Source organism: Hoplias malabaricus, chromosome 11, assembly GCF_029633855.1.
Source record: "Hoplias malabaricus isolate fHopMal1 chromosome 11, fHopMal1.hap1, whole genome shotgun sequence".
NCBI classification, from domain to species: domain Eukaryota; kingdom Metazoa; phylum Chordata; class Actinopteri; order Characiformes; family Erythrinidae; genus Hoplias; species Hoplias malabaricus.
In genome coordinates, this window is record NC_089810.1 from 30293913 (window position 1) to 30316470 (window position 22558).

The 22558-nt window shown below is 39.0% G+C and overlaps 1 protein-coding gene across 1 annotated transcript in view; it reads left to right on the top strand.

Annotated features, from left to right (window-relative positions):
• The first annotated feature begins 322 nt into the window (after positions 1-322).
• Positions 323-22558, top strand: part of adamtsl7 (ADAMTS-like 7) — a 29230-nt gene continuing 6994 nt past the window's right edge. The window contains exons 1-6 of the mRNA XM_066685217.1: positions 323-488; positions 15177-15381; positions 17029-17204; positions 18557-18647; positions 19723-19917; positions 20569-20698. Coding sequence (XP_066541314.1) covers positions 417-488; positions 15177-15381; positions 17029-17204; positions 18557-18647; positions 19723-19917; positions 20569-20698 — 869 coding nt within the window. The 5' untranslated portion in view covers positions 323-416. The remainder of the gene's footprint in view (positions 489-15176; positions 15382-17028; positions 17205-18556; positions 18648-19722; positions 19918-20568; positions 20699-22558) is intronic.

The window sequence follows — 22558 nt, forward strand, 5'->3', positions numbered from 1 at the left end:
GTTCTTCTCCTTTGTTTTTTGCACTCATGCTCTCTCTCTCTCTCTCTCTCCCTCTCTCTCTCTCCCTCTCCCTCTCTCTCTCTCTCTCTCTCTCTCTCTCTCTCTCTCTCTCTCTCCCTCTCTCCCTCCCTCCCTCCAGCTATACCTCCTCCAGCTGTACCTCCTCTCGCTGTTTCCCCTTCTCGTGCCGTTTCAGTAATTTTGGCAAGGGTAGAGACGCTGGCTTGGGAACGGGGGGGCGGCTCCTGGACTTGTCTGAATGTGTGCTGCACCGAGTGAGGGAGCAAAAACTGAGAGGCTGAGACAGTGAGTGAGTGATCGACAGTGAGAGAAAGTGGAGGAGGACATTTAAAAGATAGTGGATATCAGTGTTTTTGGGGTGTTTTTCTACAGTTTTTTTTGCTACCGTGTCTGCGATGCTCTCAGCCCTGGCTCTTCTGCTGCTGCTCTGCCTCCACACACGGATACTGGTCAAGCCCTGGCCACAGGTGAGCTTAAACCTACCCTAAACCTAGCCTTAGGCTAACTTACACAGTCTGTCAGGGGCCCAGACCAGAACTGGCTTTAAAATTCAAAATATGCCGGTGTTCTTGTGGTTAGTCTGACAGATCAGTGTTTAGGCAACAGATTTAATTATTAATAATGTTAGAATAACAGACCAAGACTTACCCAGAGTAGGACTGAATTCCTGGATTACTGTTTGTATTAGGTGTACAAATAGGTTTCATTTTTAGGTTATGTGTAATTTGGTTTAACGTATAATTGTAACGTATAATTGTAACGTATAATTGTAAATCAAATTTCAAACATTTTCTTGCTCTTTTGTCCTTTTACTGTAAATATGGCATAGTATTAAATGCCAATTTTTATTTTATTCAACAACAACAACAAACTAAAACTAAAAATGTAGTATTAATCTGCTACATTCACGATCGCTAACATCCAACTTTTTTTCCATGGTGGAACTCATAACAAATACAGTGGCAAATAAATTCTCCTCATTGCTATTTTCATAATAAAATTCAGTTAATTTTTTTTTTTAATAAATTGAAAATTATCATTTAAATATTTCTACTTAATACTAATACGTCTAACTTTTACCATAAAATGACAAATTTAATACAGTTATGTGTTACACAGAAAACTGCTTTAAAATTATTCAAACACCTAATAAATCATGTTTAGAACAGGGTTGTGGCCTTAGTGCATGTATAGTCACTATAATGCAAAAACAACACACTGAGCCTGAGCCTAAGCCTACATTCATGTCTCATCTAGAACTCATTTGTTACAGTCTAAAGGATTTCCCTTTGGAGATGGACAGTCTCTGCACTTTTAGGAAGGCTTCACACTAGATTTTGGATCGTTGCGGTGAGGATCTGATTGCTTTTAGCCATGAGAACAATAGCGAGGTGAGGAAGATTAGATCATTAGGATGTAGCAGTCCCAAAAGCAGTCCCAAAAAATTGGATGGAACTCCATCACTCCAGTGAATACTGATTTTTTTTGTGGAGATTATATACACAGTACTTTCTTTATTATTGGATTCACATTTCTAGGGTGGGTTTGGGCGTGTCCTTAATATTGTTCATCATGTTCCTCCCCTGACACCCCCCCAGATATGATGTCACTCCTGTGGCTGTTTCCTCTAACAGATGGGTCCTGAAATCATTTGAACCCTCAGGTCATTAAGCTGTCACTGCTGGCCTTTCCTGCCCACAAGAGGTGGCCACCCAGACAGCATCCTCTGGAGTTTTTTTTGTTTTTTTCAAATTCACCTCATAAAAAAAGAATAATGCTTTATATGTGCACATGACTCCTCTCACTCTGATATGTCTGCACTCATTTTGTCAGCTCAACAGACCTTAGAGTGACAATTTGTAGTTCTACAGTTACATAATGCGTATTACATCAGTTGCTTTGCATACTTTTTTATCCCCATAACAAAGCAGGTAATAATTTGGCTGGTGGATCATTCTCAGCACTACAGTGACACTGACGTGGGCTGCTCAAGGTTTTTAAAACCCTCAGTATCACTGCTGGGCTGAGAATAGTCCACTAATTCAAAAACATCCAGCAAACAGTGACCTTTGGGTGGTGATCTGTGTCTAATGATGAAGGCGTAGAGGAAGACAAAAGGCTTTTTTATTGCATTTTATTGCATTCAGTGATTATTAGTTTTGATTATTAGTTCTGGATCACAAGCACACAACTCCAGATCATTGAGAAGCTATTAGATGGAGTGTCTTTCAGTCAAATCATCAATTAGTCTATTAGGAATGTCCCTTACTTTCTCTCTTATTGGACAAGTCAGACTATTGGCTAAAGCTATCTTGCTAACTGTGTGGAATAAGCTCACAAACTTACACACACACATTCTCAGCAGCACAGCACATGACCTCTGGCTTTAAAACAACCTCACTATGTGGTTTCTGTCTGAGATTTTTGAGAACCTGACTCCAGTAGTAGCCGCAGGATCAACAACGTGCTGGCTATTTTAGCTGGGTTTTACTAGCCATGTATTTTTATGGTGTGATGCTTTCCTTGGCCTCACGCCTCGGAGCGTGCCCAGTGGAGCTGACAAAGGCTCATTACTGTGTCCAGGGCTAAGCAAGGGGTCCGTTTATCTGCAAATACGAGGTTTCCCCAACGTTGACGTCAGGCCCCAGAAGCCTAATGAAATTCCTGGGAAATGGAATATGCCCCAGGTCCTAAATCATCAATGCACTTAAAAAAAAAAAAAAAAAAAATCAGATCACTTAATGCATCAGCACATCTTAAATCCAGGCCATAAATCAAGTGGCTCATCCTTTAGCAGAAAATTCAGCTGATAAAAAAAAACATATATATATATATATGTGCAAATTATTTAGCTCCTTTTTGAAAAATAAAACATGAAACAGGCAAGATATGTCTGGCAATGGATTTAAAAGCAAATTCACAATTTCCTCACCATTTGCTAGCTGTCCATCCTGTTTGCACACTGAAAACAGGTCTGATGTGTTTATGGAACCCTAGTGTTAGTAAATGTGTAAAATAAAAAGAAAAGGGTGGAGGTGGCTAAATGGTGAAGAGACCTCCACAGGCTGAAAGTGCTACAAAACCTAACAGCTTGAGTTACAATATCTGTGGTAATTCCAACAGTGAATAAAAACTTACAGACAAACTTTAGCCACATGCAAACAACAGTCCTTTTTCTCCTCAAACTTACTGTTCCACATCTTCTGAATGTAAACAAACCAGAGAACCGCAGTTCCCCAGAATCGGAAGATGTTGCATTTAAGACACTTTCTCTAAATGAAATCTCTTAAAACTGTCTATACACATTGTTAAAAAGTATATTCTTGCTCATAACCTAAAAAAACAATATTCAGTATATTGACTATATCTTAGTCAGTTAGTTGCAGTGTGGATGGTCTCTTGAACTAGATGCACAAATGCACATGACTGGCTCTGTAGGAAACGTCATGTACTCAGAGGGAAGGGCCGATTTATGATTTCCAGTAGTTCCTGACAGCTAATGTTTCTATTGGCATGAATAAGATTGGCTTATTGTTTTGGTTCTCTTCCCAGTCTGTTCCATTTCTTGAGTTACAGAGGCTAAATGTGAGAGGAAACTTTTTTCCTTGGCTTATGGACTGGGGTAAAAAAGCCCTCACAGTCACAGTTAGCTTACGCTACTCTTGTTTGCCTTAAATACGGAGACATGATGGTTCTGTTAGATGTACAGTCTTAAAAGAGTTCCTTGGAATATGTCAAGTGTTCTTTGTATTAATGAGTAGAACAGTAGGTAATCCACTGTTTAGTGGATTCAGTCAGTTATCAACCTCCATTTATTTAGTTCCCACGCAAGGCAGCCATCAGTTTATTTGATTTTCTTAAGCTCAACGCCTTCAAATTTGTTTGACTTTTCTGCTTTTCACGGTTCTCATCAGATAAACAGCACTTAAAATTTTCATGGAGAAAGCTCCACTCTTGCTTCAAATCTGAAAAAATGCAGGTGTTTCCTCAACACTCAGTCGAAAAAGGTTTGGAGCTGTCGCTGATTAAAGCTTACCTGTCAAAATTGGGATTTTAAAACAAGGGACGTATTCTGATGCCTTGCCCCTGGCCACCACCTTTACCAATATTCACATACCCATTATCTTTATACAATGGGATACCAAGTCCTTAAATCACTCCAAGGTGAACAACTGATTTAAAATATCAGTGCAGCAAAGATTGAATGAACTAGTGTTCAGAAATAGATACTTAGTTCAAAGTGATGGGTCCGGCTCTACACGTCTCGACTCAACATGCTTAAAGCTTGTCACTTTTCCACTTGCAGGGCTCTCCTGCAAAATGGACCCGGTGACATTGAAAAAACCCATCTCTTACAGGAATCGCAGTCTTTGAAAACCACAACAACAGAGGCGGTACAGTTTGGTGCTGTTTACTCACCGTGTATTCTTGTGTTGTTTTTGTTTTTTGGACCAAACATGGCTCTACGCCCTAGTTCTCACAGATTCGTCAGCCAACGGCCCAAGGAGCATATAAACCTTTTCAAAACATCTCGATGTAAAGTCACGAGCTACCGCTGTGAATCTGATAAAGATAAATGTGAAAACTGCTGTAATTTTAGAGATATTACAAGCGTCAAGTGTGTGCTGGGTTTGAATGAGCTCTGCATTTCCTGGTGATTAACATGGTGCTGGCCAATCAACAGTCTGCAGGGTTTACACGTCACCATTTAGTACCTACTCAGCACGGTTGGAACCCCGAGCGAAATGGGACTGAAAACCTACCTGGTTCCAGGGACCAGGTACCAGATTTGGCCAGTGGAAAAGCAAAAGAGTCGTGTAGAGTTGTGTAGGTTCTATGCAGTGGAAAAGCTACTGATAAGTGTGAGACAACTGTTGAGAGAGAGTGTTTAAGAAAATGGATGGGAAAGATACGGTTGAGTGTGAGAGAATGGATAAGAGTATTAGTAAGAAAGTGGATGGGGTGTACAGTTATATAACCTTTTTTTTTTGCCCCAAAATTGCACTTTATTTATTGGGTAAACCCCACCCAAATTTGGAGATGCTTAGCTATTATGGCAGGTGCACCATCCCTTTTTTCATTCATCCCTGAATCTTCCTCCTGACTTTCTTCCTCTCTGTCATCATCATCTTGTCATCCTCTTGTTTTATTGTTATGTGCTATTTGTTACAGCTAACATTCAACCTACTGCCACCTGCTGTACTGGAGGTGAATGTAGTAACATATCAAACAGATGGTTATGGCTAGTTTTAACTTGAGTTAAGCCACCATCTTTTAGAATGGTTAAAAATACAGGAGATTTATGGAAAAATATATATTAAAATGGTGGGCAATGGGAGAGAAGGGTAAAATATTGGGAAAAAAAAACAGGAAGATTGACAGGTATTGGTTAAAGGAACCCTACATAAGATTTCATATTTCTGCACCTGGGCTCCACCTAAAGTTGCAGAGATTAATTCACTTTTACAGCACTGTCCTGAAATCAAGGGGGGAATTGCTACTCCTGGCTCAGCACTGAAGCAATGGCACTATGAAACTTTTGGAGGAGGATAGGAAACACAGACTCTATTCTTCCTATTAAAGGTCAATGAACCATCACAACGATTTTGAAGCTGAAATTTTAAGGTAAAATACTAACTAGACTTTAAAGGAAAATCAAACCAAGAAGCTGCTGGTATTCTTAGAGCAATGGACTTGCCATCCAAGAGTCCAGACTGTAATGCAGTGTTAGCACTGTCTCAATAGTTGAAATAGTGACTTAATAATAAAGATATGAATAGATGAATAAAGATCATTATGTCACATAGAGCTCTTATCTTAATGATTAAAAATAGACCTTGGACTTATACTTTTAATCAAATTTTAATTGAAAAATCTGTGTCATTGCAGTGCTAGCAGCTAATATTTCTATGTGCTAACTTTAGCAGAAACAGTGGCTGTTCTCTTCCTCATTAAGACGGCTGCGGTTGACTCTTAAAAGCAGTACATCATGCCTCACCATTTGGAGGCCACATGCTTTTGGCTTTTGCCTTCCACATGTTGTACACATGGATCAGTTCTGGGAGGCTTTGGTGTTTCTGCCATGTCGTGACGTTACTCTTTTAACTGTCGGGAGCATGCAAAATATGCAGCAGCATACATCTTGCATTTATCTCTTTGTTTTTGTTTCAAAATCTAAACCTTTTGAAAGAGGATAGTGTTTTTAGATTGTTTTAGGAAAACAAAAATTTGTGAATCATGTAGACTTTTTGGGTATTGTTGCTATGGTTTTTTTTGTGGATCTTTTTAAGCTATGAAAGCAGGAAGTATCCGTTTGTCATATTCCTTATACCTGGGAAAATAAGCTTGGTTTTCCCTGGCCTGGTCCTTCCTCTGATTCCATCCTGGTGTTTCTTTGTGCTGTCAGACACTACTCTGCTGTGGACAAGGTCAGTAGAAGTGGATACATATGTAACAGAATGGAGGGACAGCTGCTCAGGAGAATAACTGAGGTTTCATGCTCCATTCAGGGCCTAACCGCAGAGCATTCATTTGTCCAGACAGAGTTTTTGCTAAAATGTGGATGGTTGAGAAATAACTGTTGTGGTCAGGGATGCCCAGCGGACACGAAATATAGTTTACGCACCAAGCTAAAGGTTGTAAAATAATGGAAAAATCCATGAGCCATGTGTTTATGGTAGCACTGGCAGTAAAACACAAAGTTTTCAGAGTAGACACCATCTCACTGGCCAACATTGTGAAAGGCCATGTTTAGTGCTCATTTGCCTTTGGATCTCTAGTTGTACTTTCAGTGTAAACTGCTACAGATTTTGCCAAACACATTTAATTTTCAGAGGTTACACAACTGACTCAACACTGTTTGGGCACTTGCTGGTGTTTAATGAGGTGTTTCAGAGCAAGAAAAAACTAAAGAGTAGCAGGTACTCTAAGGGTGCCTTCACACTCGCCTTGTTGGTTCTGGACTTTCTGATTTTCAGTTTGGTCCAAACCAGTATAGCAGATGTGAACCGGTACAGACCAAAGGATCAAAATTTGATCTGACTGAAAGAGGTGGTCTCAGCCTGGATCAAACTGAACCAAGATTCAGTTCAGTGCAGTGTTAAACCCCTGAGTAATATGTTATAGTAGCAGGTGATTTTATCACCGCTTTCACTCCAAACAGAGTTGAAAACATGTAGAAACCTTTAATTTAATTGTAAATTCATTACCATAAACATACCATGCTGCCTTGAGTGAGAATAATGTCATCAGGAGACATTTGATATAAAAACATTTTAGTGGTTATGCATGTATGTTCAAAATTCCTTACATGAGGGACAGATTGCATATACTTCTCTCTAGTCTCACACATTGATTGTCTTGGTTTTTATATTGTGTTTCTCTGTAGTAAATATTAATAGAAGCAAAGATTTTTAACAACTGCAAGTCCCACTTCAACTCAAAAGTGTCCATAGGTGTGAGTCAATATGTGAGTGTGTGTCACCCTGCGAGGGACTGGCGCCCCCTCCAGGGTGTGTTCCTGCCTTGCGCCCAGTGATTCCATGTAGGCTCTGGACCAGCCGCGACCCTGAACTGGATAAGTGGTTACAGACAATGAATGAATGAGTTCCTGCTTCTGCACATTAGGATACTACATAGGGTGTAAATAAAATACTGCATCGTTATTAGAGGGGCTCTAAGTATGATAGAAAATAAAGTGCAAACAGGTGTGAAGGTAGAACTGAAAGGTGGAACAGAACATGCGAATAAGGAGCTGCAAAATGTGTAGGATGAGCACTGAATATGAAAGCAATGTATGCACTTACATAAGAGATGTCTTGATCTGAGCCACAAATAAAAGTACTAGCGAAGAGTAAAGAGTAACTTTTTTTTCTGACTACACGCAGATGCACGGCCCTCCACAATGTGGAGATGCAGCCCACGTAGGTCATGACAAGGGGAGGAAGGAAAGTTCTTTAGTCCACTCTCTAAATTCAAGTGTGAAACCAAAACTTACTGTAACAAAACACCATCATGGTTCAGACCTTGGTGCAGACTTTTGTTTGTGAAAAGACTCTTAGATGTAAATTATCCCCTTTGTGGAAAAAGTAAGTATTTCTATCATGTGATTTCTAAGCACATATTATAAATCAGCCATCATCAGACAAATTAAAAAGGCTAGGCTATGCTAAATAGGCTAGTAAATAGGCTAGCTACTCACATGTTTTGAACTAGACTACACAACTGCTAACTGTACCATTGTACCTTATGCTGCATTCAAGTGATATCGGTTTTATTAAAGGCACCACATGAATATCCTCTGAAGTCAGAAGCTAAAGTCATATACTTAAAACTTTTCAATAAAGCACGAACTGGCTGAGTTGTGACACAAACACTATTTTCAATGTGGCGTAACAGTCCACCAACAGTAAAATATCAAATAATAATGTAAAGTTTGTAATTCATTCTAGTAGTACTGTTGTTTTTTAAACACATGTTTATATGATATGTAGAATGACTAAAATCAACATGACATGACAAAATAATCTTAAGAGCATCCATATTATTTTTTTATAACACCAACCGCATGAACGCAACCACCTGATTGCACTTGAAGGCAGCATCAGTCTAGACATATTTATGCTCAAAAACACCCAAGGAGGTATTAGGTCTACTGTTCTACAAAATGCTTTATAGTCCAGAACTAGGTTTAATGCCTGTCTGGGAGTTAGAGTTGAACTTTAGAGAAAAAGGACGTTAGAGAGTAGTCCTTCAGTAAACCCTTCAGCAAGTTATCATTTTCCTTGGTTAACTAGTTTTAGAGCTGGATTTTCAACCTGCTGTGTTTTCTGTAATGGCTGATGAGGTAAGCAGACGGTGCGTGTTGTTTACATTTAAATTTATGATCTAGTTTATTAGTCCTCAGGCTAGATGTCAGTCGGATGTTAGCAATATACATCTTATAGCATGGTCTTATGGTTAATACATTTTCATTTAATTATTGCACTTTCAGACGCTCTCATCTGTAAGTGTAAAGTTAAACTGATGGGCAGTGCTGGGATGGTATGAGGAATAACAGAAAACCAGCTTCATTTTGATCACACAATGATGCAATGATGCCTGTATCACTCCTCTTTTATGTTAATCTCTAGTTTGTGGAATATCATACGGTTATATCATTACCCTCTCTTAGCTTTCAGGCTACAAGTTCACCTCTATAATAAATTATTGGCTGGAATGGTTGAGCTAGCAAATTTTTCAGCTCCAGCCCAGTTTAACCTAAATATTACATTTCCAGATGAGCTGATGCACCCCAGGAAAAAACGGATAGATCTTTGTTTCATGTTCTGCGGCTGAAAATAATGCTCCTTTAAAACACCATCCCTGTATCAATATTTTAGTATAAATATATATATATATATATATATATATTATCAGTTACTTAAGTCACTTAAATGGTCCATGAAGTACGATGTCTGTTTAACCTTCATTAAGTGTTGTTTGTGTTTCTCTGTAGACAGGAAAATGTTAGTTTGTTAGTTTTAAATCTGGCATTTTCTAGAATGCTTTTAGCCTTTGTATCTAATGGCCTTTTAGACCTGAGGGATATCTGAAAATAGCTAGAGTGAAATTTACTTTCTGTGCTGTCTTCAGCTGATATTTTTTTATCCTTAAAAGCAACATTTAAGATTTTAATCCAATGCACATTTTATAAAATATACCATTTGCTAGCTCTCCTGTCTATTTGTGTGCTGGAAAAAAGGTCTGGTGATTTTATACAGCCCTGGCTTGGTAAATGGGGAATCAAGCTAAGTATCCTAGCCCGAACTGTCTCAGGATTGCAATTTTTATTCCAGCCATGGCTGAGAAATGGCACCTGGAAGCGTTGCAGGATGAAGAGACCTCGGCACTTTGAAAAACATGAAAAGGGTTCAGTATGTTGCTGTCTATTCCAGCTCCATAAATTGACTTATTTTTGCTGATTCAGGTGTATTACTTAAGGAAAATCCAAATCGGGGCACTGCTAACTTTCTGTGAAAGTAAACAAATACCGAAAGTGCTACAATACTGAACTCAAATTCAACCAGTGCATAAAAACATAGACAAGTTAATCTTCATCGACAAACAAGCTACTGTCTGCTTCTTACTTAAACATACGGGTCCACCTTAAAAGATGTGGAGTTTCTGAATGAAGGGGAAGTTTGTTTTGCTGTGAGAACTGTAGTGGCCTATGTTGCCATTAACCGATTTTATAAATAATTTTGTGAACTCCTAATATTTACATGCAGAAGTAGATAACGCACTACATTTGATTTTGATTTGATTTGTGACGAAGAAGCAGTACTTTTACTCCATCACATTGAGGTACATTCTGCTCGCTACTTGCTACTTTATTTTTATTGATCTGTCCCATGCACATCTCTTCTTTATTGTTTTGTTTTTTGAGACTTCCAACAGAGGCTCTGCCACATGACTGTGTCTCACCAATCAAAAGTAGCCACTATGTTTGACTTCGATGTTTGACTTTGTTTAACCTATCAAACAGAGCCAAGGCGTCACATGACCTCACACAAAAAAATTGTGACTGAATTTAATTAGTTACATAGTAACGATTTAATTTATTAATTTTTAGTTATTTATGAGATATTCTCCGGCTCCGGTGCTTTTTTTAAAATATTTTTGTGCATTCATGTGTATAATTTCACGTCCTGATTATTAAACAAAGAGCTTACTCAGCAGTTACTCAGTACTTGAGAATTTTTTTCAGTTAGTACTTTTTACTCTTACTCAAGTAATTAATAGGGTGACTACTTTGGCTACTCTACTCACCTCTGTTTAAGTGAGGCCTACCTGTTTAATGGAAAAAAGTCAGTTACAACTTTCTTTCTCTATAATGTTTTCAGCTTTTGTTATGTATCTCAGGGAACTCAAGCCTGGTCTAGTGGAGAAAAGAAAGCCATCTAAACCTGTGTACACTGTGTATTAATAGTACAGTCTTAAGCATTAAGCCTGAGGAATATCTGAAAATAACTAGCTTGGAATTTACTCTCTGTGCTGTTCTTTGCAGAGGATTTTTAGCCTTAAATTATTTAATGAAAATCATGTTGTGGATTTGTGGCTTAACTGATACCCCTAGGCATGCTTATGTTTTATTTTATCTCAATATTTAGCTGGGTGCTACGATTTCTGATTCAACTCCTGAACAAAAATGTTTCATGCTACATATTATGTACCTCTTCAAGCATCACTATATTACTTTTTTGTCATGTTCCTTACTACTGGTAGTGTTCAATGGGATGGCACTGATGTGACTTAGGACTTTAAATTTAGTCCTGCATTCACTTTAAAAGTGCGGTGGTAAGCTTTAGCATAAGTTTCTGGCATTCTAAAAAGGTTCTCTAAAGGTTTCACTGGTGAGTAGGTTGATAAATCTGTTTGATTTACACTGGAGGATAATGAGGCTGTCATTAAAGGAGTGTAAACACTGTGTGCTGATTCTGCAAAGAGGATCTGATAGGACGATGATTTGTGACATTCATATACTGCACAGTGAGAAACATTGTGGACACATCTGGACTCCCTCACTAATGTCTGCATATTTTACTCTCTGGATGTGTGTAATCAAGCTCAGTCTTTGGAAGAGGCTGAATAAGTTAAGGTTAACATTCAGTATAGCACTTTTTACTTGTATCTAATAGGACAGGTATGTTGCAGTGACCTCTAGACAGAAGTAGATTGTGTATGGAATAGAGAAAATGTTAATGTTAAGGTAGTATATTTCTATGTAAGTAATATCTCTCTCCAGTATCTGTTTTGAAATGTTGATTACAATAGACAACAATGACATATTTTGCTCCATTTTTAAAAGACCATAAAAACAAAAATGGTGTGTTGAAAATAATTTATAATACAAGCAAATGGACAGTTTTAAAGCATGAATTGACATGAAAAATTATATAATACATTTTCTCCATTATTGTATAGTGGGCAGAGTTAGTTAGTGCTACAAAAACACACCCACAGGAAACAAAATGGTATACATCAGAAAGTATACTGGATTATCCCTTTAAAAAAAGGCTCAGGACTCATCCAGTGGTACAGCTACCTCAGAGATGCCTTGACTTGCCGGCACAAGTGTTCCTTGTGTGACTGTGTAAGCAGAAGCCTGTAAAAGCAAACATCCCGTGCAGTTTGGGTTGCTGTGTACGACTCCAAGACCATTTCTGTGACACTAATCAGGAAATATCTCTGATCATTGACCTTTCTTTGCTCACACAACTGAGTCCATGCTGGAGAACTGCAGAGTTTACCCCTTCATCAGAACAAAGAGCTGCTGTGAAGCCTCAACAGTCTGAGGTCCGCGAGCACAACCGGCCTCACTCTCTCAGAGTGGGTAGGATGGCCCTCTTTCTCCTTCATCACTCTGCAGGATGCTAGCCAATGCGGGAATCTCTTGAAGCAGGGTTTTTTAAACTTTATTTCAAATGACCAACTGTCTGAACATTTACTATATAACATTTATTAAAATAAATGATAAAATAACTGATGCTGGCCTATTTGTTTCTCTACACAAATATTAAGAATATTCAGAATTAACCCCATTTCTTAGTTTTTCCTAGGGCCTTGTTGGGATTTGTATTTTCTCTTTTAAAAAGCTATGATAAAATTGTGTTTTCTTAGATTAATGTTGCTTTAATTCATAACATAAAGCCTGCATAAGGGGGCATTCATGTACATGTTCATTTTGTTGTTATGTGCCTGTTAAAATTTATTTATTTGATTATTATTTTTCTCTACAGCCCATTGTTTGGTTAATAAAGGAACACAGAGTAGTATTTCTTACTCCTCCAAGTGTGTTGAGCCACAATGGTGTTGTGTTAGCAGCTGCCGTCATATGTCTAACCACGTTTACTGTAAGATATCTCACTCAAATCAGGCGACTTTGGACCCATTTTACATTATATTGAAAGACACCACTGGTATTTATTTCAGCACTAATGTTAGGAATTCTCCAGGGAGCTAACTGTTCCCAGCTGGATGTAGATATCAGAGCTTTGCTTTGGTTCCTCGGGAGCGCCTTTGGTGTACGCCACCCACAGAGAGCCGGCTGGATGGAGAAATGAGGAGATGTTAAGGTCAGAACCAGGTGGATGTGGTGAAAGGAAAAGCTATTAGACTCTTTTCGAGGGCTTTGTGCCATCGGGGCTTGTTGTCACACTGAGTCTCATCAGTTTCGCTGTATTTATTAAGGAAGCTGAGGGTCTCATGGTTCACATTCATCCATACTCATGAGAGGATTATTAGTTAAAGTGACCCTTAACAAAACGCTTTGCCACTGACCAGGTGTCATGCTGATGAACTTCTCCTGTGACCGGATTTTGGGCTTTTTCACATTTTGTGAACGTGTGTTTATGTTGGCCCCGGTGTTTTGGTTCTGTTAAACCTGTGCTGAATGAGTTTCTTTCATTTCATATGTCAACACTGTAAAGCTTGGCCTCTGCTGGGCTTTTCTCATTGCTTTTCCAGCCCTCATCACTCGCTCTCATTTCCTAAGGAGTGTGGGATGTGTGTGTGGGTGTCGGTGAGTGTGTTTGTGTGCATTCATGTGCAGAGGCCTATACAGTATTCTGAACCCAGATATAATAAACACTAGGTAGTACTTTTACCTTAAAGTACTTTTACCTTCAAAACCATTGTGATGCTCCACTTACCTGTACTAGTGTTCCTCTGATGCAAAGACATTGTTATTTCAGTGAAAGTGATGATCTTAAGTCTGTACACCAGCAAAGAGCTGCGCACCAGCATGGTTGTGGGTGTTAATAAAAAAGTGGCCAGTGTGTTTTTACTGGTTAAAATGCTTTTAAAACATTTATAAAAGGAAGAATTTAATTTTAAGATGGTATTTCTATTTAGCTGTCGATGCTAGTTTGCAAGGACGTGATGAAAACAATATATTGAACTAGCCCTGATGACTGAAGCATTGCCTTAAAGTGGGATTAGTGCCTTAAAGTAACCCAGTAAAATGTTGCTGTGCACCATTAAAGTCACAACAGTAAAAAGTTAGTATTTGCCTGGGTGGCTGAGGAGAACTACAAAACATGCGATGCAGATTCACGACAGGCACTATATTTCCCATAATGCCACAGCATATTTCCGAAGCTTGAGCAGCTAAAGCTTTCAGTTTACGTTCTTTCTCTTTTTCTTTTTTAATTTTTTTAATGAGTAATAGAAATATTTAAAAGAAAGTCAGCCACACAACAGATAATTTAATGATAGCTCATGACTATATCTTTTGGTTATAGCCATAAAACATATAAAATACAGTACCCATTAAATGTTTGAACACTCCCACTCAGGGAAGGTTTCCTTTTTCCACACTTTCCGTCAAAAGTTTGGGCATTGGCTCATTCATATTTTCTTTTTTATTATTATTATTTTCTACATTGTAAATGAATATGGAAAAAAATAAAACTATGAAGGAACACGTATGGAATTATGTAGTAAAAAAAGTGTTGAACAAATCAGAATATGTTTTACACTTTAGATTCTTTAGAAGTAGCCCCCTGTTGCTTTGATGACAGCTTTGCACACTCTCAGCTTTCTCTCAGTCAGCTTCATGAGGTCGTCACCTGGAATGGTTTTCAGTGAACAGCTGTGGCCTCTTCAAGAGTTAATCTGTAGAACTGCTCGCCTTCTTAATGTGTTTGAGACCGTAACTTGTGTTGTGCAGAGGTAGGGGCTAGTACACAGTTCTATACAGTGACTAGCCCTATTCCACCAATGGCTAATAAAAAGATGTGTCCAAACTTTTGACGGACACTGTACATTTTAGCATAGGCTTGATTTATGCTAGTTCATAAAAGGGGCATTGGTAAGCTCAAAGACTGAGGTGATTTATACTGTTTCTGATTTTATTTTTATAAGAAGGTGCACACAATGAATGCAATTACAGATTTCTTTAGCGATGTTGCATCTATGACAGAGTAGTTTTAGTTTTAAATAAATTAATTTATTTAACAGATATGATCACTGGGAAGCAGAGGGGTACAGCTGTGCCCCTGTAAGTAGTGTGTGTGTGTGCCCTAGTACAACAAATAGTCTAGAAGTGCCCTTGAGTGGAATTCATTAAAGGAATATATGACTTGATATGAAGGGCATGTTCTCTTGTGTGGCAGAGTCCTGGCTGTGATGAGTTCCTGGGCTCGGGGAACGTGATGGATAAGTGTGGAGTGTGTGGAGGGGATAATACGGCTTGTAAACTGGTGTCGGGACTCTTCCAGCACAGTCTCTCTAAAGTGGGCTACCACAAGATTGTGGAGATCCCAGAAGGAGCCACAAAGATCAACGTCACTGAGATGATCAAGAGTCAGAATTATCTTGGTGAGTGGTACACACACACACACACACACACACACACACACACACTTACAGAGAAACTCAAATACAAACACACACACACTCATATATACACATACACATTTACAGAGAAACACAAGTACAATCACACAATCACACACACACACACACACACACACATATACACATATACACATACACATTTACAGAGAAACACAAGTACAAACACACACACGCACACATATAAACACATACACATTTACAGAGAAACTCAACTACCAAGACACACTGTTAAAAAGGTAAAAATTCTTAAAATATTGCCTGATATAACTATCTTTTATGCCATATCATTTTGATCTGTTAAATGCCTTGGATCACTTTCAGCTCATTTGGTGGAATGTAATTTTCTTGTACAGATCTTAAACCGTGGAGCAGCTTTCCAGAAGATTAGGTTTATAAGTGCTTCTTAAATCGAGATATGAACCAGTTTATTTACACAAAGCAAATGCTGAGCCATACTATGGCTGTTTTTAATATTGTTCTAGTGTGTAGAGCAGGGGCAGAACTTGTAGGTTTTCTTGGCAGTTTTTGTTGGTTTCTAAACGGGTTCATTAGCTCTCATTGTTATAAAGGTCTGGCTCAAGTTGTAACATGAAAATCTCATGTTAATGTCTGGTGTATTTGAAATGTCTTTTTAAATGTGGTGGGATTTTGTGCTCAGGGTTACCACAGTGGGGCCTTACCAATGAAATTTTATTGCAGATAAATCCATAGAGCCATAATACCAGCCAATTTATAGACTATATCCATAATCCAGAAGCTTGAGGAGAATGTTTTACATTAAGATGATTTCAGTCATTAAAGGCTGAATTCTACTTTTGAATTAAGTAACAAGCTGTAAGATGTTGAGCAGCTGTTGCAGTGCTTTTGTTTTGAGGTTCTGTTTCTTTAAATGGAGTTAATTTGGCTCTTGATAAGCTTGGTCAAATTTATAAAATTTAAAGGAACTTTATAAAACATTAAATAACCTCCTTTTATTGCTCCCTCGCCCCTTAAACCCTTAAATGTCTCATCAGAGACATCGTCTTCAAACTTTCAACTTTACAGAACAAGCATAAACTATAGGATTACTATAGTGTGTGTGTGTGTGTGTGTGTGTGTGTGGGTGTGTGTGTGTGTGTGTGTGTGTGTGTGTGTGAGAGGGAGAGAGAGGAGAGAGAGAGCCAGAGGGGGAAAAAAGAGACAAAGAGAAGAGAGACAGAGTGAGAGTGTGTGACTGGAGGAATGTCAGTGTTTTATTGTCGGAGACATTGCTATAATGAGAGCCATGCTGAAGCTCAGCATGTGTCCGGCTCCGGGGGCTATGTCCATAAACAAACTTTCATTAGTGTCCCCTTCCTTTAACCCCTTACAGCAATAGTTTATATGAAAAAATCCAGTGTACACAGATTTGACAGATGTGTTTCCAATAAAGTGGCCAGTGTATTTAAAAACAAACTAGGTGTTTCCAATAATGCAGAAGTCCAGGTGAAGTGTTTCTAATAAAGTGGCTAGTCTTAGTCTATTGGTGTGAGGAGAGAAAGCAAGAAAAACATTTTAGGAAAGATGTTGAGTGACAGTGTCTTTGTCTCTCTCTATGTGTGTGTGTTTGTGTGTTTATGTATCCTGCAGCTTTGCGGAGCCGTTCTGGACGCTCCATCATAAATGGAAACTGGGCCATTGACCGGCCCGGAAAGTATGAGGGAGGTGGCACTATGTTTACGTACCGACGGCCCAATGAGATCAGCAGCACGGCTGGGGAGTCGTTTCTGGCCGAGGGGCCGACCAATGAAGTCTTGGATGTCTTTGTGAGTGATTGTGGTTATCACCTCTGGGCTTCTTTTTCAGAGGGTTCTTGCAGCATAAAATGATTAGCTGCTATGGTATACATATGCACCCACCCTAATGCATCCATCTGTTGGTGGTGAAATCCACTAAAGGAACAATCCATGATTTTCTCCAGCAATAGTTCACGTTATGAAACACTAGGTGACATCTAGTTCTATACATTTATCAGAGGTTCTATACTTTGGAGTTCTATGGAGCATAAATTAGTTCATTCAGAGCTTATAAAGCAGTAAGATCATCACAATGAGTTGAACATAAAAATTAAAATCTTTCATGTAAGTTGTTTGTGGGAAATGTCGACAGATTGCACCTTTAAGACAGAATGGGTTACTGGAAAGCAGTGGCAGCTTCTGCCAAATCTCTTAGAGGTGTAGTGTTTCTGATGAACAACTGCCACATTGCATTGTGTATAAAAGTAAAAACTTGACACTGTCATGTAAGAGTGAAGAGTTACATTATCCTTACAATACAATGCATTCACATACAGTAACCCCTTGATGGTAAACCTCTTGATCTCTTTATCTATATGCTGTGTACGGTAAAGTATTTGTGGAGAGCTGTATCCAGGACATCATTATAAAATATTTTCTTTCATAAAGTTATTTTGCCTCTACAATGACTGAAAAATCAACAAATAAATAAATGATAATTTAGTATAATTTTAAACAGAGGCAGACCAGCTGTATCATAAACCATATAAAATTCAGTAAATCCCAGATAACATTGTATTTTAGGTGCAGGAGATTCCGTATAACGAGGGAAGCCATACTGACCAGAATGCTAGCTTCTCTAATTGTCCCTACAGGGCTTTGCCTGAAATTAATCAGTGCCCAATTCACTATATAGTGCACTACATAGTGAGGATAGTAGGAAATAGACAAGGTGCCATTTGGAACATGCCAGGTAATGTATGACAAATGGGGTGAGCCCTCCTGTGACTTAAACATGAGAGCAGTTTGGGGCGATTTTCCTCCATGGAGAAATCACCCAAAAAGAGGCAGGACACTATGGAGGTAAACCTAATGCTGATTGGACTGTGATACTCAGAGGCGGGACAAACCATCTGGCAGAACTTGAAAAAATTTTCCGTCCTTTCCCTTCTGATGGTGACTGCCCATGCTACAAAGTAATTGATTGAGCAGTGCTCTTAACTAAAGCCCTGCCCACTGATTTTCAGTTTGTTTGACCCTTTAAAGAGATGTTGAAGTCCTAAATAAGCAGGATATAATAAGTATGAGAACTGAAGAGGCAAAGTTCCCTGTTCACTATTGATGGACCTCTCTTTTCTCTCTCTTTCTGTTTTAATAATTAGATGATTTACCAGCAGCCCAATCCTGGAGTGCATTACGAATACATCCTTCCATCAGAGAACTCACTCAGCACAGTCGGCAACACACATGAAGGTCAGTTAACACTTAAAATGGTTTAATTAATCTACCTCAGGACGGCACGGTGGCGCAGCAGTTAGTGTCGCAGTCACACAGCTCCAGGGGCCTGGAGGTTGTGGGTTCGATTCCCGCTCCAGGTGACTGTCTGTGAGGAGTTTGGTGTGTTCTCCCCGTGTCCGCGTGGGTTTCCTCCGGGTGCTCCGGTTTCCTCCCACAGTCCAAAAACACGTTGGTAGGTGGTTTGGCGACTCAAAAGTGTCCATAGGCGTGAATGTGTCTGTGTTGCCCTGTGAAGGACTGGCGCCCCCTCCAGGGTGTATTCCTGCGTTGTGCCCAATGATTCCAGGTAGGCTCTGGACCCACCGTGACCCTGAACTGGATAAGGGTTACAGAAAATGAATGAATAATCTACCTCAGAATGTACAGATGTCACAGCTTTTATAGTGAACTCATAATTTGATGTAGTTTTGGGGGCCAGACCATGCCCCAATCACCTCTCCATGGTCTCCACAGTCTATTTATTCCCCCTCACTCTCACTTCATCTCCTTGTTGAACACCATCCACCCACCGCCATCCCGTCTCCTCCCTTCCCTTTCACCACTCAAGCCCTGGTTGGGGAGGGGGGGGGGGCACGGCATTACACACACGCTTCCAAGCCACCCAGAAATCCAGCCCAAAACCTCCTAAGTTTGCCGACTCCCCTCCAGGCATGGTCTATTATAACAAAAACTCAAATAGAAATGAGTCCATCAAAAACATTAATCGAAATGAATCCATCCAGCTCCATCATTTCAGAGTTGCATTGCTCCACAGTCCAGTGCTGGGAGGCTATATACCCATCTATCTGGTATTTGGCTTTGGGCAATTTGATCTTACACATTTTTGCAGCTTTGTGCACCTTCAATAGCTGAAAATATGGTGTTGAAAGCATCTTAAATACCTTTAAACACATACGCCTACAATACACATACAACTAAAGAAATGTTAGATTTTATTTATCTAATTTCAAATGTATAAATACATTTTTTTGGATAGCATGCTGTATGTATGAGCTGTCTTCCTCTGTTCCCTTTACCCTGTCTCTTGCAGGTAACATAGTTACCAGTGGAGCAGGATATGACCACTTAGGACAGCCATCTCAGGAGAGATATGAGGAGGAAGGTGGACATAGGTATCCTCACACCCCTGAGAACCATGTCCCTGCAGCCCAGGGCCCACGACGACACAGAGAATACAACTGGAAACTAATTGCCACAACAGATTGCAGTGCCTCCTGTGGCAAAGGTCAGAACTGCCCAAATCGAACTTCAATTTCTGAGAGTAGAGCTGGCTCTACCCATTTATTGTGTGACCACCCTTCCAGCAATTAGGCTCCACCCATTCCAGTAGAAGTGATACAGGGTGTTGTTCCTGCAGACAGACAATGTTTTGGCCCTAATTCTAATTTACTGTTAGAGATGTTGTGAGAAGTGTATGTTAAGGATGTTAAAGGAAATATTCATGTTTTTAATTAAAATAAAAATACATTATGCCATTCTTAGGATGTTTCCTCACCATTTGCTGCTCTCCAGTCTGTTTGTGAAACCAGTGTAATGTGCAGTGTAAAGCATGAACTGAGACAAAGATATTGCTCTATTCCTAATATTGAGTTATTTTTGCTGTAGATGGAACTGACTCTAAATTTAATGCATGAAAGTAAACACAGACCAAATGTACTACAAAACTAAACATCTCTAGTTACAAATGAGTTTCTGTGGTAATATGAATACAAACCTACAGACAAGTTAAACTTTAGCCAGGTACAACAGTCGTTTTTTTTTTAAAAGACACAGATCTTCTGGACATAAACAAACTGGAAAAAACAGCACATCTTCACACTTGTAGACGGTCCCTTTAAGGATGTTCTTGTCATGTGGCTGTATTTATGTTCTGCAGGTAGCAGGTTTACTGTGTTTGGCTGTGTCCATCGCCACACTCATGAACGCATTTCGGACAATCTGTGTGATAGCAGTTCCAAACCCAGCCCCCAGGAGGAGCCCTGCAATGTCCAGCCTTGTCCTGCATTGTGAGAACCTTCTCTCATTTGCACACACTTCCTGTGTCCCAAAGGTCTCCCTATTCACTATATAGTCCACTATTATAGGGAACTTAATTCAGGAGGGTAGTGAATGATTTTGGACACTGCCTCATGCAGGCTTTTACCAAACATCACTTTGGATTTTTACTTATCTGCTAGTGTACATGGGTTGTACACTCCTTGTTTCAGTGCACTGTGGGATTGTTTGAGTGCACTAAATATCATCCACTATGTTAATGGCCCCTACCAAGTAAATAGTGCACTATATAGTGAATAAGTCACAGTTTCTGACACAGTGACTGTACAATTAATGTTTATAAAATAACAATTTTATAAAGTGTTTTAATGTAAAAATATTGACATTTGTATTGTATTCAAATCTTAAGTTCACTGAAGTTCGCATAGAAAGTTTAAAGAATATAAAAGAGTATATTTTTTGATTCTGTGACTATTAGAATTGTCAGGCAAGTAGAATAGTATTTACAGGAATGATTGGTTAGGTTACGACATCAAAACATATTTTACATTTGAAAATATCCCAAGAAGGATATATTTCTGGCCAAAAAATTGGTGCTATATTATAATCCAGTATTCCAAAATGGTTGCGTTTGAATCACCACCTTCACCATGTTTCACAGCTTCTTCTACTTATGAACCAAAATGTTAGTCAAGATCCTTTTGTCTGGCCATCAGTTTCAGGAAGAAACACTTCATGAAGGACCATACTCATAATTCCAAATTCATGGATGCACACAGACACGTAAATACACTTCCATTGGGACCCATCCTTAAATGGTTCCTGAAAGTGAAGTTTTGATCATTAAAGCAACACTACATAATAATTTTAACTTAAAATTACAGCTTCAAAATCAGTGTGATGCTTCACTGACCTATAATGGGGGAGTAAAGCCTCTGTCATTGCTACTGTGGCCTTAGCACTGCAGAAAGTGTAATATATAACTTTTGGATGAGGGTAGGAAACCACATTTCCTCCCTTTCCCTCATTGATTTTAGTACTGTGCTGTACACAATTACTGTAGGGGGAGCTCCTGGAGCAAAAAATAAAAATGATCATAATGTTAAGGATCATGCTGTGAATATGTGATTTTTTTGTAGGTGGTGTCTCAAGAGCATAAAGGTTGGAATGTTATACTAAAGTGCTCACTTATGTTTTATAAAATAAATAAAATGAAATAATATAATATATATTGAGTTCCATAACTGGGGTGTCATAACACTGAATGATCTATCAGCAGCAGTCACTAATCTGCATTTATGCACACATGAAAGACCACTATCATAAGACTTAAGTGATTGTGCAACAGTATGGGGTGTAGGAAATCAGACAAATAAACTTAAATACATCACATAAGAATTTATACATCAGCAGGAGAACATTAAACTCAACACAGAGCAGGACAGGCAGCCAATGTAGCTGATAAAAAAAATTGTGGAGATTGAATTTTAGAATAAAAAAGAATACTAGTATGATGAGATTTTCTATAATATGCATTCAGTTTCAGAAACATAGTGTGCATCCAGTGCAGGATACAGGGCAGAGTGGAAGCAGTTTATATATATATATATATATGTGTGTGTGTGTGTGTGTGTGTGTGTGTTTGGAATAAGAGTGTAGGTTAAGACCATGGCTGTAAATGATCTGATCAAGGTGTAGTGTGCAAATGACAAACAGAACAGGGCCTAGGACTGAGCCCTGGGGAACTCTTTTTGTAAGGGCACTAATTAAAGAAATGTGCTTGCCTAGAGCAACAAAGTGAAATCTACTGGTAAAGTAGGAAATAAATCTGGAATGACCAGTGTCAGTTAAGCCTATAGCTGAGAGGCAGG